At 34.9% G+C, this 13,264-nt stretch overlaps 1 protein-coding gene across 3 annotated transcripts in view; it reads right to left on the bottom strand.

Moving 5' to 3' along the window:
- Positions 1-12,666, bottom strand: part of PPIP5K2 (diphosphoinositol pentakisphosphate kinase 2) — a gene marked incomplete at both ends in the record, with an annotated part of 38,629 nt that extends 25,963 nt beyond the window's left edge. For 2 of the 3 annotated variants that reach the window (XM_082012772.1, XM_082012773.1), the window contains 12 exons: positions 844-953; positions 1,039-1,114; positions 2,062-2,148; positions 2,704-2,805; positions 4,319-4,440; positions 5,382-5,543; positions 7,306-7,407; positions 7,815-7,969; positions 9,026-9,111; positions 9,979-10,069; positions 10,802-10,997; positions 12,523-12,666. In XM_082012772.1, the coding sequence (XP_081868898.1) occupies positions 844-953; positions 1,039-1,114; positions 2,062-2,148; positions 2,704-2,805; positions 4,319-4,440; positions 5,382-5,543; positions 7,306-7,407; positions 7,815-7,969; positions 9,026-9,111; positions 9,979-10,069; positions 10,802-10,997; positions 12,523-12,666 (1,433 nt within the window). Of the gene's footprint in view, positions 1-843; positions 954-1,038; positions 1,115-2,061; positions 2,149-2,703; positions 2,806-4,318; positions 4,441-5,381; positions 5,544-7,305; positions 7,408-7,814; positions 7,970-9,025; positions 9,112-9,978; positions 10,070-10,801; positions 10,998-12,513 lie in introns of all 3 variants that reach the window. The other variant, XM_082012771.1, reaches the window with a different exon arrangement.
- Positions 12,667-13,264: the final 598 nt, after the last annotated feature.

Genomic DNA, 13,264 nt, shown 5'->3' with positions numbered 1-13,264 from the left:
AGAATGACTACAGGAATATCAACCATTTTATAATGAAACATTTAAAAATACTATCTACTACTGTTTTCACAACATTGAACATAAAACTGGAAGGTAAAAAATGCATTTGCAGATTGCATAAGTAATTAATCTGCTTAGATCCACAACTACAGTGGCTGTCAGTATCCAGAATCTAATCTAGCAGTGTAGATGGCCACTATTTTCTTAGCCAATCAAGTTCTCAAGCAGAACTCAGTATTTCAAACAATTGTCATAAATTTCAATAACTGCCTTTGCCTTGATTTTTTAAAATTTAAGTTATCTACTACCATTTAGAATTCTGAGACTCCACACTTTAATAAACCTTGAAGGCTTAGAGTTGGTTGTGTTTTTCTTTTTTAATTATTAAATATTTCAGGCTTAATATACAAAGCCTTATTTATTTGGCATCCTCCAAGTTTGCTATAAGAAGACAGTACACATGGTGAAAGTTCTTATTAGCTCCATCAGACTTCATTGTCACGCACTGCAAGAAGGCCCTGCACTCAAATGCTTTAAGTTTAAAAACATGCAAGAAGATAAAATTTGAGATCAAAGGAAGTAACTTTTTCATGTAGAAAGTACACTGAGACACCAGATAAAGCAGTAAGTTCAATTAAAAATATAAGGAGAAGAAACAGAGCGATGGCCTAGTTCTCCTTCATAATGTCAAACATGACATCCTTTCTCTTAATAACCCTTGTGCTTGAATTAATGTATCATTACATATTTGATAACCATTGAAATCCATGCAGTAACTGGTAAAACAGGTCAAAATAGCAGATACAACTTTGTTGCTATGAAGCCTGAAAATTAGACACTTACATTTCTAACACAGTCTTTAGCTGTTCAAGTTTTGCTTTACTTTCTTCAATTTCAGAATCATTGTTTTGCCCAAGTTCTACAAGGAGTTGCCTTGCTATATCAAGCACTTCCTAAACAAAAGAAACATAGGATTTACTTAAATAAATAGTTTTCTACTTATAAAATACCACAGGAAGAAAATAAAGACAAACTTGCCTGCAACTGTTTTGGTTTTTTCAGTTTTAGTTTTCCAGATTTATATCCATCACATTTTTCAAAGAGATCAAAAAACCTTTACAAGAAAGATATTGATTAAAAAACACAGTTAATAAGTTAAAATATTACTTGAACAAGTGGCTCTTAAAGCAGTCTGAAATTAGCGCCTCTACACAATTTGAAAAACCTGTTAAAACCTGCATTACAGAGGTCAAACTAACCTTTATCAAATCCCATTTTCAAAAAAGTCTTCAACATATTAGAGAAATAAGAGCACTAAAAATGTTCTCTTACTGACTTGTTAAGTGTTAAAAAAAAGGGAAGCTATTACATATATCAAATGACATATTATTCGAATAGACAGCTATGCCAACTCTTAATCTTCAAGAATGATCCTTAACAGAAGTAGGGACCAAAAATACCAAATGAGCAGTCCTACACATTTACAGTATCTATCTCTGAATGCAAGAATCTAGTCCCAAAGCAAATAATTACTTGTTACTGAAATCACACCTAATTCAAGGCCAATCATGTGAGGGACTTTACAAGTACTAACATAAAGGTGGTAGCTACTAGAAATTCAGAGTCATCAAACTTTGACAAAAGTAAAAGGCAAAAGTGTGGTGCAGTAAGATGAGAGCTCACATAAGAACAGTTATGATAAAAAGAGAAAGGTAGAAGACACGGTCAAATGGTGAACCAGAAGTACTCTCTGCTGCACTGTTTTGGACAAAGACATCTATAGAGACAAATGCATTTTCATTACGGCCAAGCAGGACTGTTCACAAGGCACAGCATGTGATGAAGGAAGGAAGTCTACACATGTAATTTGACAGTTCTGTTAGAAAGAGAGGTGCCTGCTTGTTAATTAGCTGCAACATCAATTAGATTTAAAAGAAAGCGAATTGATACAAAAAATAACTTGCATGATGCAATTCCTGCTAAGTTCATAGCTTGCACATCCCTAAGAAGTGAGTTCTGCTCGAAAGCATCCAATCTAATTTTTACCAAGATTCTACTTACTTCTGATGTTTTACTTCCATTTTCATTTTTTGTTTTGGTGTTCGGTCCCCATGGCGTATTACAGCTATAACACATCTAAGCTCCATCCTGAAATTTCAAGAGTTATATTTCAAAATTCTATATATGACTGTCTTTTATTTAATACTAAAACCACCATGAATCAAGACAACTGACAGAGTCATAGTTATCTGACATAACTACAGAAGTGATGGAAGCATATGCAAGAATATAAGGTTAACTGAAAATGATGTAAGATATAAAATATAAATATTGATTTTAAGACTTGGGTAACTACAGAATAACTATTTTAAGTAGTTTTTAAAAAAACGATTTTGAGATTTTAAATGAGAGAGCATGTTTATTAGAAGCGCATATTAAGTTGGTGCTGGAACAATGATTAGCAGTGAAGGAAGCTATGAATAAAAGATGCTACACTTGAAAATCTGCTGTTCTATACTCAGCTTGACTAAGGGTCAGAAACTCTGATTGCTGGCATAGCAATTGTGATTCCTTTCTTGTTTTCATCACACAAAACAAGCGTTCATAGGCCAAAGTGGGCATACCTTGTGAAGAAAAAAAAAAATTCACACAAAAGTTACATTAGAGGTTTGCGCAATTCAGGTGCAGCTACTATTTTCTTACATTGTTCCAGAGGTGGTTGGCACAATAGGGATGTCTTCAGCTTCCAAAGGAATTGACCATGGTATCTGAAACTGGGGAGCAAGTTCTCTCATTATGATATTTCTAAAAAAGGGGTGAAAAAGAAAAAAAAAACCACTAAGTTTAAAGCACAGGTTATATAACACATGCAAACTCCAAACCAAACAGATAATATATACATGCATTTTTATCAATGTGGTTTTAGACTATAAGCGGTCATGAGTCTCTAGATGCGTATTTTTCTTTTAATTCTATTAAAAACCTACTTAAACAACAATTTAAAGCTACTACAACTGCTACAGAGACAACATTAGCCTCCTGGCCTTGGATTTGTAAGAAACCTCAGTTTTCAAACTCCAGTTCCTAAAATAGTTCCTGGATATGATTTAGTCTTGTTCATTTAAATATTCAGATACCTGACTCTACTGCCTAACTGGAAGCACCTGATAACCAGCAAGCCATTCTTATCAAAGAGTAACTGGTACCTTTAGTGGCAATTTCTCAAAAGTTTCTGTGATAGAACTGGAAAAATAGGTAAAGTCTCTAGTCATAACTACAAAATGGGGACACTGCCTCCACCTATAGAAGGCCATTCAATTTTGATAATGTTCTGTTTCCCAAGTATTTCATCAAAATATACTGAACTTCAGATTAATATTGACATAAAAAGCAGTAACACTGAGGAAAAAACCTGTGCATCTTAAAGTAGCATCAGCCAAAATATAATTTCTGAAAAGCTCAAAAAAAATTCTCCTATTAACACTGCAATGTATTACCTTAAGGAATAAAGCATAAAGAAAAAATGATGAGATAACTTTTTTCAGAGAATTCAACAGCTACAATTTGAATAAAGAAAAATCAAAATGGGTCTGAGAATTGTAACTCTAACTCAAAAAGTGGCCTAAAACAACAGGACTACAGTTGTTCTCTAGGATTTGAGCTTAGCTCTTCCTCCATTTAATAGGATCCTAGACCATTTGATAATGCATGCTGTATCTCATCAGTGCAATCTTACTGTGAAGGCAGTTCAACTGGCCAAAATAGCGTCAGCCTACTTTGAGCACAACATTTCACTGGCAAAGAGTTCACTACCCAATTCTGTATGATCCCTTGTTATACCTTTTTTTGCTCCCAGCAACAGAAAGAAGATGGTATGACAGAAGACACCTTGATACTACATCAGTTTGGATTTACTAGTATGAAATCCACAAATATACAAGTATACTGGCTTCAGATCAAGGACAATGTACATTAATTTGGGCACATATTAAACAGCAGCAAGCATAACCATGGTGCTTCTCTACTTGAAAACAATCTCAACTACCTTTAAGAACTTAATCCAGCTTTCAATATATTATTCAGTTAGCTTTAACTGTTCACAAAACACTCAGATTCAGATGTTTTGGATTATTTCAGGAATAATGAATTTATTTATGATTTATTGATTGATTTAGGACTCTTTTTAATATTTTATTATTTAATTTAATGAATGACATTTAATTTCAAATATTTAATTTAACAGTAAGGAATAAGTAGTACATAAACTATAGTCACATACAACAGAATGAATAGGCAAAACTCCTGAAACAAATCTTACCCCAGTATCTTAGCACAATCATCATAGTATTTCATGGAATTTTTCACAAAACTGAAGCCATTCACATCACAGACATAGGACTGTCCATTAGCACGCAGCAAATCAAAGCCACAAACTGTTTGCTGTTTTTAAGAATAAAAGTTCAAGTCATTGATCACCTTCCTTAGGATTGCTTATTCTAAATAAATTTCACATTTTAACATGGTATTCCTCTGAAAACATGACAAAAATATGACAGAATTTATACTTAGTACCTTTTGCCAGTTTCATGTTAGGTTCGCTCAGGTCATGCAAACATTTTTCTGTTTTTACCTTTATATCCCCAACTTGATTTTACCCTTCCTAGACATAATTAGCAGTATCAGTATTGAAGGTCAAGGTCACATGTGCACTAATTTAACTGTCGAGATTTACAGCATAAGCAATGTTGGACCTACAGACTCCCCATTCTGACAGTGGTTTTCCCCTACACGTAGTTTTTAAGGGTGTCAGGCAAGAAATGACAACACAAATTACACACAGGTAGTGAGACAGACTGAAAGACAGGCTTGTAATAAGACAGGTGAAGGGTAAGAGATTGAATGAAGTTTTGAACAAAGGAATCTTAAAACTATACAAAAATGGAAACTATCAAACACTTCATATAAAGAAAACCTAGTCATGTCAGTACCAAGTTAACATTTCATTGGGACCAATGTAAACACCAGGTAACAAAAGTAGAAAACATTTAGCTATTGAAATTGTGTTTCACTAACTTAGAAACCATTAACAAAATATTTGAACATATTATGCATAGAACAGATACGCTGTGGACTAGCAAAGCACAATCGCAACATGTGAATTCAGGAAACATGCAACATAAACAACTTTTCGATGTATTAAAGGAAGAATTCTTCTACATTTAAAAAAGATGTGGATGTGGAAGTTCAACTTTTCACCTTCCTAGGAGTTCTGCAGCATTTATCACCGCTGGCTCTGTGCACTAAAACCCTATGGAAGTTTCATGTAATAAACAATTAATTAACACTAAATGTTTGATCAGACAGGAAAGTAATCAGCTTACTTTAAAGGCAAGGCATACTTTCCAAGCAATCAACTTTTCTCTTGCATTCAGGATGACTGGATACCTCACTTCTTTTCCTTCACTATCTCGTTCTACCTTGCCATCCAGAGCTGGAGACTTCCGAGCTTCAGCATGAGCATAGTCTGGACCTACTGTGTACACCTTTATTGAAAAACAGGAACTCTTGATTCAGTGTAATTAAATTACATTACATATATGCATACAACTTGCTAAATTTATCTCAAATGTGAAAATGACTTCAAAAGATACTGCTTTTGTCATTGATAAGGTCACTCTAAAGTACCTTCCTCAATGGTATTCTCTGCCTTCAGAGAACACCCAGCATTTACTGACAACCTAGGATAAAGCAAGAGGAGAAAACAGCTGGAGCACAGGTAAAGAAAAACAGTAATTATAAAACTTGATGAATAAAAATTAATTTCTTAATATGGTGGTACAGAGATAAAGAATGTTTTCCTCTCCAAAGTATCTGCAGAACTTGGAGAGCAGATTACTTTGTGAATTATTTCAGTTTTCTTGTTTATGATTACTTGATTATTTAGGCAGGACTAAACAAAGCAAAGATCTGCCCAATTTTAGCATGACAAGGCAGGGGTATGAGAGAATGTGCTATCTACTTTGCCACTGTTTCGATGTTCACTGGAAGGATTGGGGCATATGCTAGAAGAGACTTGTCAGCAGCTCTCAAAAATTGGCTACTGTCACTTTAATTAAAAACTCTTAAGCTTTGATAAAAAATATTCAACAAAACCAGACGATTGCAAATACTACCAATTTAATCAGTTCAGGCAAGAGGGCGAGCTGGGTGAAGCTGCCTAATACAAAGCTGACAGTCTTGTTACTTGAAGAAATGCATTATTTATTTGGGGTGTTAAAGTTCATACCCTGCTGCTTGATGACTACAGTACAAGTAGTCAAAATAGTCCCCTCAAGTCATTGCTTCAGGTTGCAAAAAACTTTTCATTTTGGAAACAGTATGTAAAGCTCTTACACAGATGTCTGTAAACTCAGATTAACCTATTGCAAAGTGTTGCACAGTATAACCGTCTGAAGAGTATAGCTCATGAAGACATAGCAACATAAAGAACAGGGAATTTGTCCGAGAACATAAAACGAGAATTCCCCTCATGTATCACCAAGTGGAAGAAGTTGACTGCAATTGATGAAATGGCTCTTTGGCCTAAGATGGACTACATCTCACACTCTCTAAACCTGCACTTTTTGCCTAAATATGGTGATCTCTCATGCATATTGTAAAACATTTGTTTCACAAGTTTTGTGATAGGCTTAAAATAGCCAGAACTAACACACCGGAAAAGAAATCAAACTCCATATATGGCTGGCTTCACATCTATTCTGTTATTGCTCTATTTTAATACTCTTTCATGATACATAATCTTTACATCTGTTAAGCAAATAAATGAAGAAAAGAGTGAAAATAATTACAGATAAGGTCAATGCATTATTTTCTGCAACATCATAAAATTTTAGTAAATAACTTTTGTATATTAATTAGAATACTAAGATAGCTGGTAAATATTTCAATTACAGATTTCTTTGTAACCTTCAGACAAAATATCTAGGCAGCATCTATCTGTTTACACAGGAAAGTATATGCTAATACAAATATATATACTTGTATATATACTAATACAATACAAAAAAGAAAGACAGCATGTTGGGTAATAAGCCTCCAGCACTTGATTGCAAAAACATAAGCAAAGGTGCTCTACAAGTACTGTGTTTAGCTAGAATAAGAATTACATTTTTTTACTTACAAACTGTATCAAAACTTCATTAAAATTAATCCTTTACACAAAGATATATTTTCGTCTTTAAAACTGGCAAGATCTTGGAGCAGTTGATTGTTCTAACTATAAATAAGAATGCGCAGTTGTCATACCTTCACATCAGTGCCATCTGTAGGCATGAATTCCTCATAAATATAGGAGCCTGTTTTTCTTACACTGCTTTCAGGAGAATAAACACTGCTTCTGCTGCCAATCTGAAATGAATATTTTTCTATTAATAAACTCACAGGCTACTGCCTGAGAAAATTCAAAACTCCTTAAAATAACACACTTGTACTGAGAAAACACTTCCCATACCAAATGAAGCAAGTAGGTTTTGATTGTTCCCAAAAAATCTTTATGAGATTCTAAAAGTGCACTGATAGGGTATGCTTCTTTTACCTAAAAGAATCTGCAGTGGCTGATAATCTACTGCAAGGTACAAGGGTCTTCATTCAATTTACCCATTCTCCTAAAATTAATTTCTCTGATCTGCCACTACTCCTACACAAGCAGGACATGACAAAACAGGTCCCAGCTAACACATGGACAGGACAGAATTACTCTGCAATTCTCTTAAGACACCTACAACTTTTCAATAGTTTTAGTACAGTACCCTCACCTTTCGAAAGAGTCTCTGGCTTCCACCGCCAGCAGATGTTGGATAATAAATGTAAACATTGTGGTCCTCAGCACTAACTGGCTTTTCTACAAAAGGCTTTTGGAAAATTTCTCCATTCACTTCCACATGATCTTCTCCTTCAATCAAGCTGCATTCTGAAGAAACAGTGCGAACAACAGAGATGCAATAACATATTAATGAAAAGAAACTATTAGAGCTTTGGGGGAATTTCGTAGGTTGAAATAAAAAGATTGTATCACATTTCTGGTTCACTGATTTGTTACTGACTGCTCAAAGACTTGATGATCATGTGCTGAACATGTCTGATATACCACATCTATATTATGTTACTTTAACACTATGTTTGAGGAATTCTGTTGTTTTCCTCAGTGTCAAACAGGAAATCGCCTCCTACAGATGTATAAGCATGTCTGCCATATGTCCTCCTGTTTGTCCCTTTCTTCAGTGCCCTTCTCCGAAATATCAGGGGAATGGCAGATGGACAGTGAACATGGTGTGGTCCCAGATGCAGTAGTACTTTTAATAGGCTGAGCACTGTCTCATACTGTGGGATTGATGCACCTTGCACAGAGAATTAGGTCCTCTGGAATCAGGGATCAGGAATCTCTTCGCTATTGGTTGGCTTTATTTGACTTCTGGAGCATAAATTAGTCCTTTTCCCCCTAGATTATGCAGATATTTTAACCTAAAATTTCCTACCTCTTAAGAGCTACACCACAGTAATACTTCAATTTTCTCTTTGGTGATATATTACAATCTCTGCTTGAGTTTGGAGGCCCTTGTATTCTAGTTGTTCTATGGTGGCTGTATGGGGATTGTGACCCCAGGCTTCAGAAACATGATTTTCAGATGCATACTTGTGCTGCCTTTGGCTAAGATGGAGTTAATTTTCTTCACAGCAGCTGGTATGGTGCTATGTTTTGAATTTGTGACCAAAACAGTCCTGATACTCTAGTTATTGCTGAACAGTGCTTTACACAGCCTCAACACCTTTTCTGTTTCACATACTGCCCCCACATCCAGTAGGGGTTAATCCACAATAATACTTTAAATACTGGAGCAGAAATCAACCTCTGCAGCAATTAACTGATTGCCTAGCAAGTGAAATTTAGCTTCCTGCTATGTATGTGCTCTTCTCCAGTGAAAACAAAAAGATGCCAGTGGTTGTTATTTTAGCCATCAGTTTTTACCTTGGGGCTTGTTTGGATCACGGTTCAGAACTGCATAGCGAGGAAGTAAAATGCCTTCAGCTTTAAGAATACCGTACACTTCTCTCCTAGAAGCAAAGAACAAAAGTTGCACAGTAAGACAGCAAATCCTGAAAATATTTGTATTTTACAGTCCATGAATAAGGGAGGAGAAAAATACATACAATTTTTTTTTAAACCACACAGGATGAAATTACATATATAATACTCTACTTATTAGTGTTATGCTTTAAAGGTGACTGATACAGCTGTACCTTTGCAGTGAGTTCATCAATATCGATAAAAATGTAATTTGCTATGTCAGTCCTGTCCTCTCCACTCCAGCAGTACAACACCATAGAACAATTCTCTTGTTAAAGGTGATTATTAACATTAAGGGTTGAAAAAGTTTATACAGGACAGCAACTGAAGGCATCCAAACTAACAATTCTGCTCACTGTTCAGGGAGCTCCAGTGTTTATGTATTTTGCTCACTATGATTTTGTTAATATTTGCTATGCATGATTGCAGCCCCAAAAGAAAATTCAATAACCACATGATATTTATATACCAGCAACTTCTGTTAAGATTCTACATAAGACAAAAAAAGACCTTTAGTAAAGTCCCATGAATTCTACAGTTGTAGGAGGTTTTACAGTTGCTACACATAGCTATGCTATACATATTTTCAAAGTTTAAAACTTTTTTATTTGCTAAGCTGTAGACAAATGTATCACCCAACTTCTACCTGGTAAATCTTCAGAAGTATCAATACAAAAGCAGCAAAAGAAAAAACACTTCTAAAGACATATCCCAGAAAACTATGCATAACATTCACTGTAATTTTATTTAGACTACTATACAATACACTGGAACTGTTGCTATGCAATACCAGCAGATTCGCAGTCTCTAACTTAAAAGTAGTTTGCTGTTTACAGGTAATTAGTGTTACTTACCTGTCTTGTATGTGATACTGCATATTCAAGTCATTGATTATGAATGGATTCCTGAGTTTTGCATAGGCAACTGCTTTGTCCAGTGGAAATCCTATAATATTTATTAATGCAAATAAAGTAAAAGTACAAGACACAATACCAGAAAATAGTTTGGAACCTTCATATTCAAGCTTTAGAGTACAACCAGACATACAGCTGAATTGGGAGGATGTTCCCCCAGCTACAGACACACATAACATCAGCTTAAGATGATCATGAAACTACAGCCTAATTTCAGCATAGGCTGCCAAAAGTAGTGGTCCTGTCTCCAATCCCCTCCTCCCTCACTCTACATGTCTTCCAATTCCATAGGGCCAGAACTAAGGCTTTTATTGCCTCTGCCTGAAAATATGATTTTTAACTTCAGTCTACGCATCTTTGGTTCACTGCCCAGCCCCACAAAACCTGAGATATTAGCAGAGACACATGAACAAGTGGCCAGAGACCTAGCAGTCCCACTGAGAAAGTAGCATGCCTTCAGTTATTGGACTAAGTAAGTATTAGATTACCATTTCTACCGGCTCCACAAATATTTACCAATGGAATAACTATTTTAAATACCATCTCAGACAGATCCTTCTCAAGCAATGAAAAATATAATTTAAAAAGCTTGTATTTTATAAGTCAGTTGTATTAAACTTGTATTAATCTTGTATTAAACAAGATGAAGTCCTTCCTAGGGAAATCCAGTAAAACTACAAGACAAGAAAAATAAGAAAACCCTCACACTGGTTAAAGTATTTAAATGTCAAAAACATTTCTTAAAAGATATTAGAAGATTTACCTTTAGAATGAAAAGAGATGAGACAGTCACATAAAGGCCAGTTTTCTACTGGCTCATTCAAAATAACGTCCTCTTCAAATATTACCACAGTTATGTACTTAAACATGGAGAGGCGTTCAAGTATTTCTTTCATTGGTTTGGACTTAGATTTCTTAGCCATTGAACAAATCCCAACTGCGATTTGTCTTTCTGGTGGCTGAAGAGGGGCAGAAAAAGCAATTATTAAGTTTTCTCAGAACACAACAGGGTTTTAGCAGCACAATACCAGAACAGACATTTTCTGTTAAAATTCATGTATTACCTTTAATTTAGTTTTTAATCAGGTAAATTGCTAGCAGGTAACAAAATGCAGCATGACAGCATGACACACTGCATCCTTATGAAAAATGCCTCAAAAAATGAAACTGTTCAATAGCTCTACACTACTTCTTTTGAGTATCATATCAGGAACAAATACACAGGATCAAAATCTAAGTCAGAAATGTGAAATCTGAATGAAATCATACCTATGGCTTACTCTGAAATTAAGTAGCAATCAATTTTTAAACTATTTCATTTTTCTATATCTACTTAGTAGTCACAAGGCTTCTCATCATATTACCTAATATTACACATGAGTTATGAAAAGGAAAACTAGTAAACCAGAAAATACTATACTAAATTTCTGAGCTATTTTGTGTTGTACACTCTGTATTTTCTTTCATGTTATAAGCTTTTAAAAATTTCTTAACCCAACTGGTATTCTTAAGTGCAACAGCCAATCTACCCCTGTTTAAAAAGAAACAAAAAAAAGAGAAACCCAGAGCAATCCATTATTTCAACTTGCTGTTCTTTTAAAACAGAGCCAATTACCTTCCCTTGCTAAAATATACTGACTGAATTAATTGAGCTGTCTGAGCTGCTAATTTTGCACTACTTCTCTGCATTTACAAGTCACTTTTAATCATGGTGAAGTGTTTTATTAACAGTTCCTCGCATTTAAATTTTTTAGACACGCTTGTAATCAGTGAAAATTTAATCTGACTATTCCCTAAAGCACAATGTTACAGACTAAAAAACCAGTAAAATACAGCTAAAAAAATGACGTATGACAACTGATGCATAATAAAATTAAAAGTTTGTCTTAAACTAAAAATTGGTAAGCAGAGTGCTAAAATACAATTCAGAACACTCTGCAAGGATAATAAACTAAGGTGTAACTTAAGATTGATTTAGCATGCACTTTCTGTACACCAAGACAAGGAAGAAAAATGAAAACATGTCAGATCTTAACGAAAACAACAGTAAGATGAAAAAAGAAGAGTTAAGTCTGTTCAAACTCAAAAATCAAAGGTTAACCCTGCAGCAGTTGACAACACATACAAAAGAAAAACTCTTGATAATTTTTTGCTACTAATTATCCAAATAAATAAATTGAAGGCTTAGGCCACCAAGTTCATTCCCAGAATCCAAATCAAGTCTGCAAAACTAGCACATCAACCTCAGCTGCCCCGAAATTCTGTATGAAGGTCAAGCACATCTACTTCAAAGTTCAAGGTATACTTACTTTTCAAGCGTGTTGCATTTCCAAATATAACTCACAGATCATTACCTGAATAAGAACAATTTTCCAATTCAGAACACCATTTCAGTATTAGATCTTTGTGATTTAATGCCATTTCAAAGTAAAATAATGCTAGGGAACATACAAAATAGTACACACATGTCCCTACAGTACATACAGAGTCATACTCTTCCTCTTCTTCTTCCCCATGGTCATAGAAGTGTTCATAATCTGTAGATCTGGCTGAATCCAGTAATTCTTCTCCATCCTCTCCACCCACGAAGAATCTAGGAGGATCACTCTCCGTTGCGCTAACAGACATGGTTACAAGATCTACAGAGATCTATGTAGAAACTGCAGCCACTTTGGCAGCTGAGATATTGGGCATGTTTCCCACTGTCTCAGGAACACAAAAGTCCCCTGCTCTTTGATGTTGCTTGTGCAGTGTTGCCACTGTGATGATGTTGTCTGCCAGACACTGTTTAACTGGTGTCATCTGCTCATTACTGGTTGGAGTTGCTGCTGCAAGAAACCCACAATAGGCTACTGCTTCCCTGAGAGGATACAACTTTTTAACCTGAAAAACATCCAAACAAACAACAAAAAGAAAAAACACACTGGATAAAGGCACATAAAAATAAACCCTTCTCATCTACAAAATGTATTTGGACATTTACATACCTCTGGGCAAAGCATAAGAAATAAAATAATGCACATTGCACACAGTCTACACTTTTACATGTATGTTTAGAGCAGGGGGAATAATTTCAAGATATTTTCAAACTACTGATGCAATAGACAATATAACTCACAAAAGTAAAGACTGTCAAATGCATTTTTTCTTAACTTAGGAAGGGTAGTGCAGAATGTATCTTTTATACAAAAAATAAACCAACAAAAGTCTTCTCCAATATTTGCGA

Source organism: Phaethon aethereus (genome assembly GCF_964289735.1).
Source record: "Phaethon aethereus genome assembly, chromosome: Z".
NCBI lineage: Eukaryota > Metazoa > Chordata > Aves > Phaethontiformes > Phaethontidae > Phaethon > Phaethon aethereus.
Note: the sequence above shows the minus strand (reverse complement) of the source record. Positions and strands in the feature narration are given on the sequence as shown.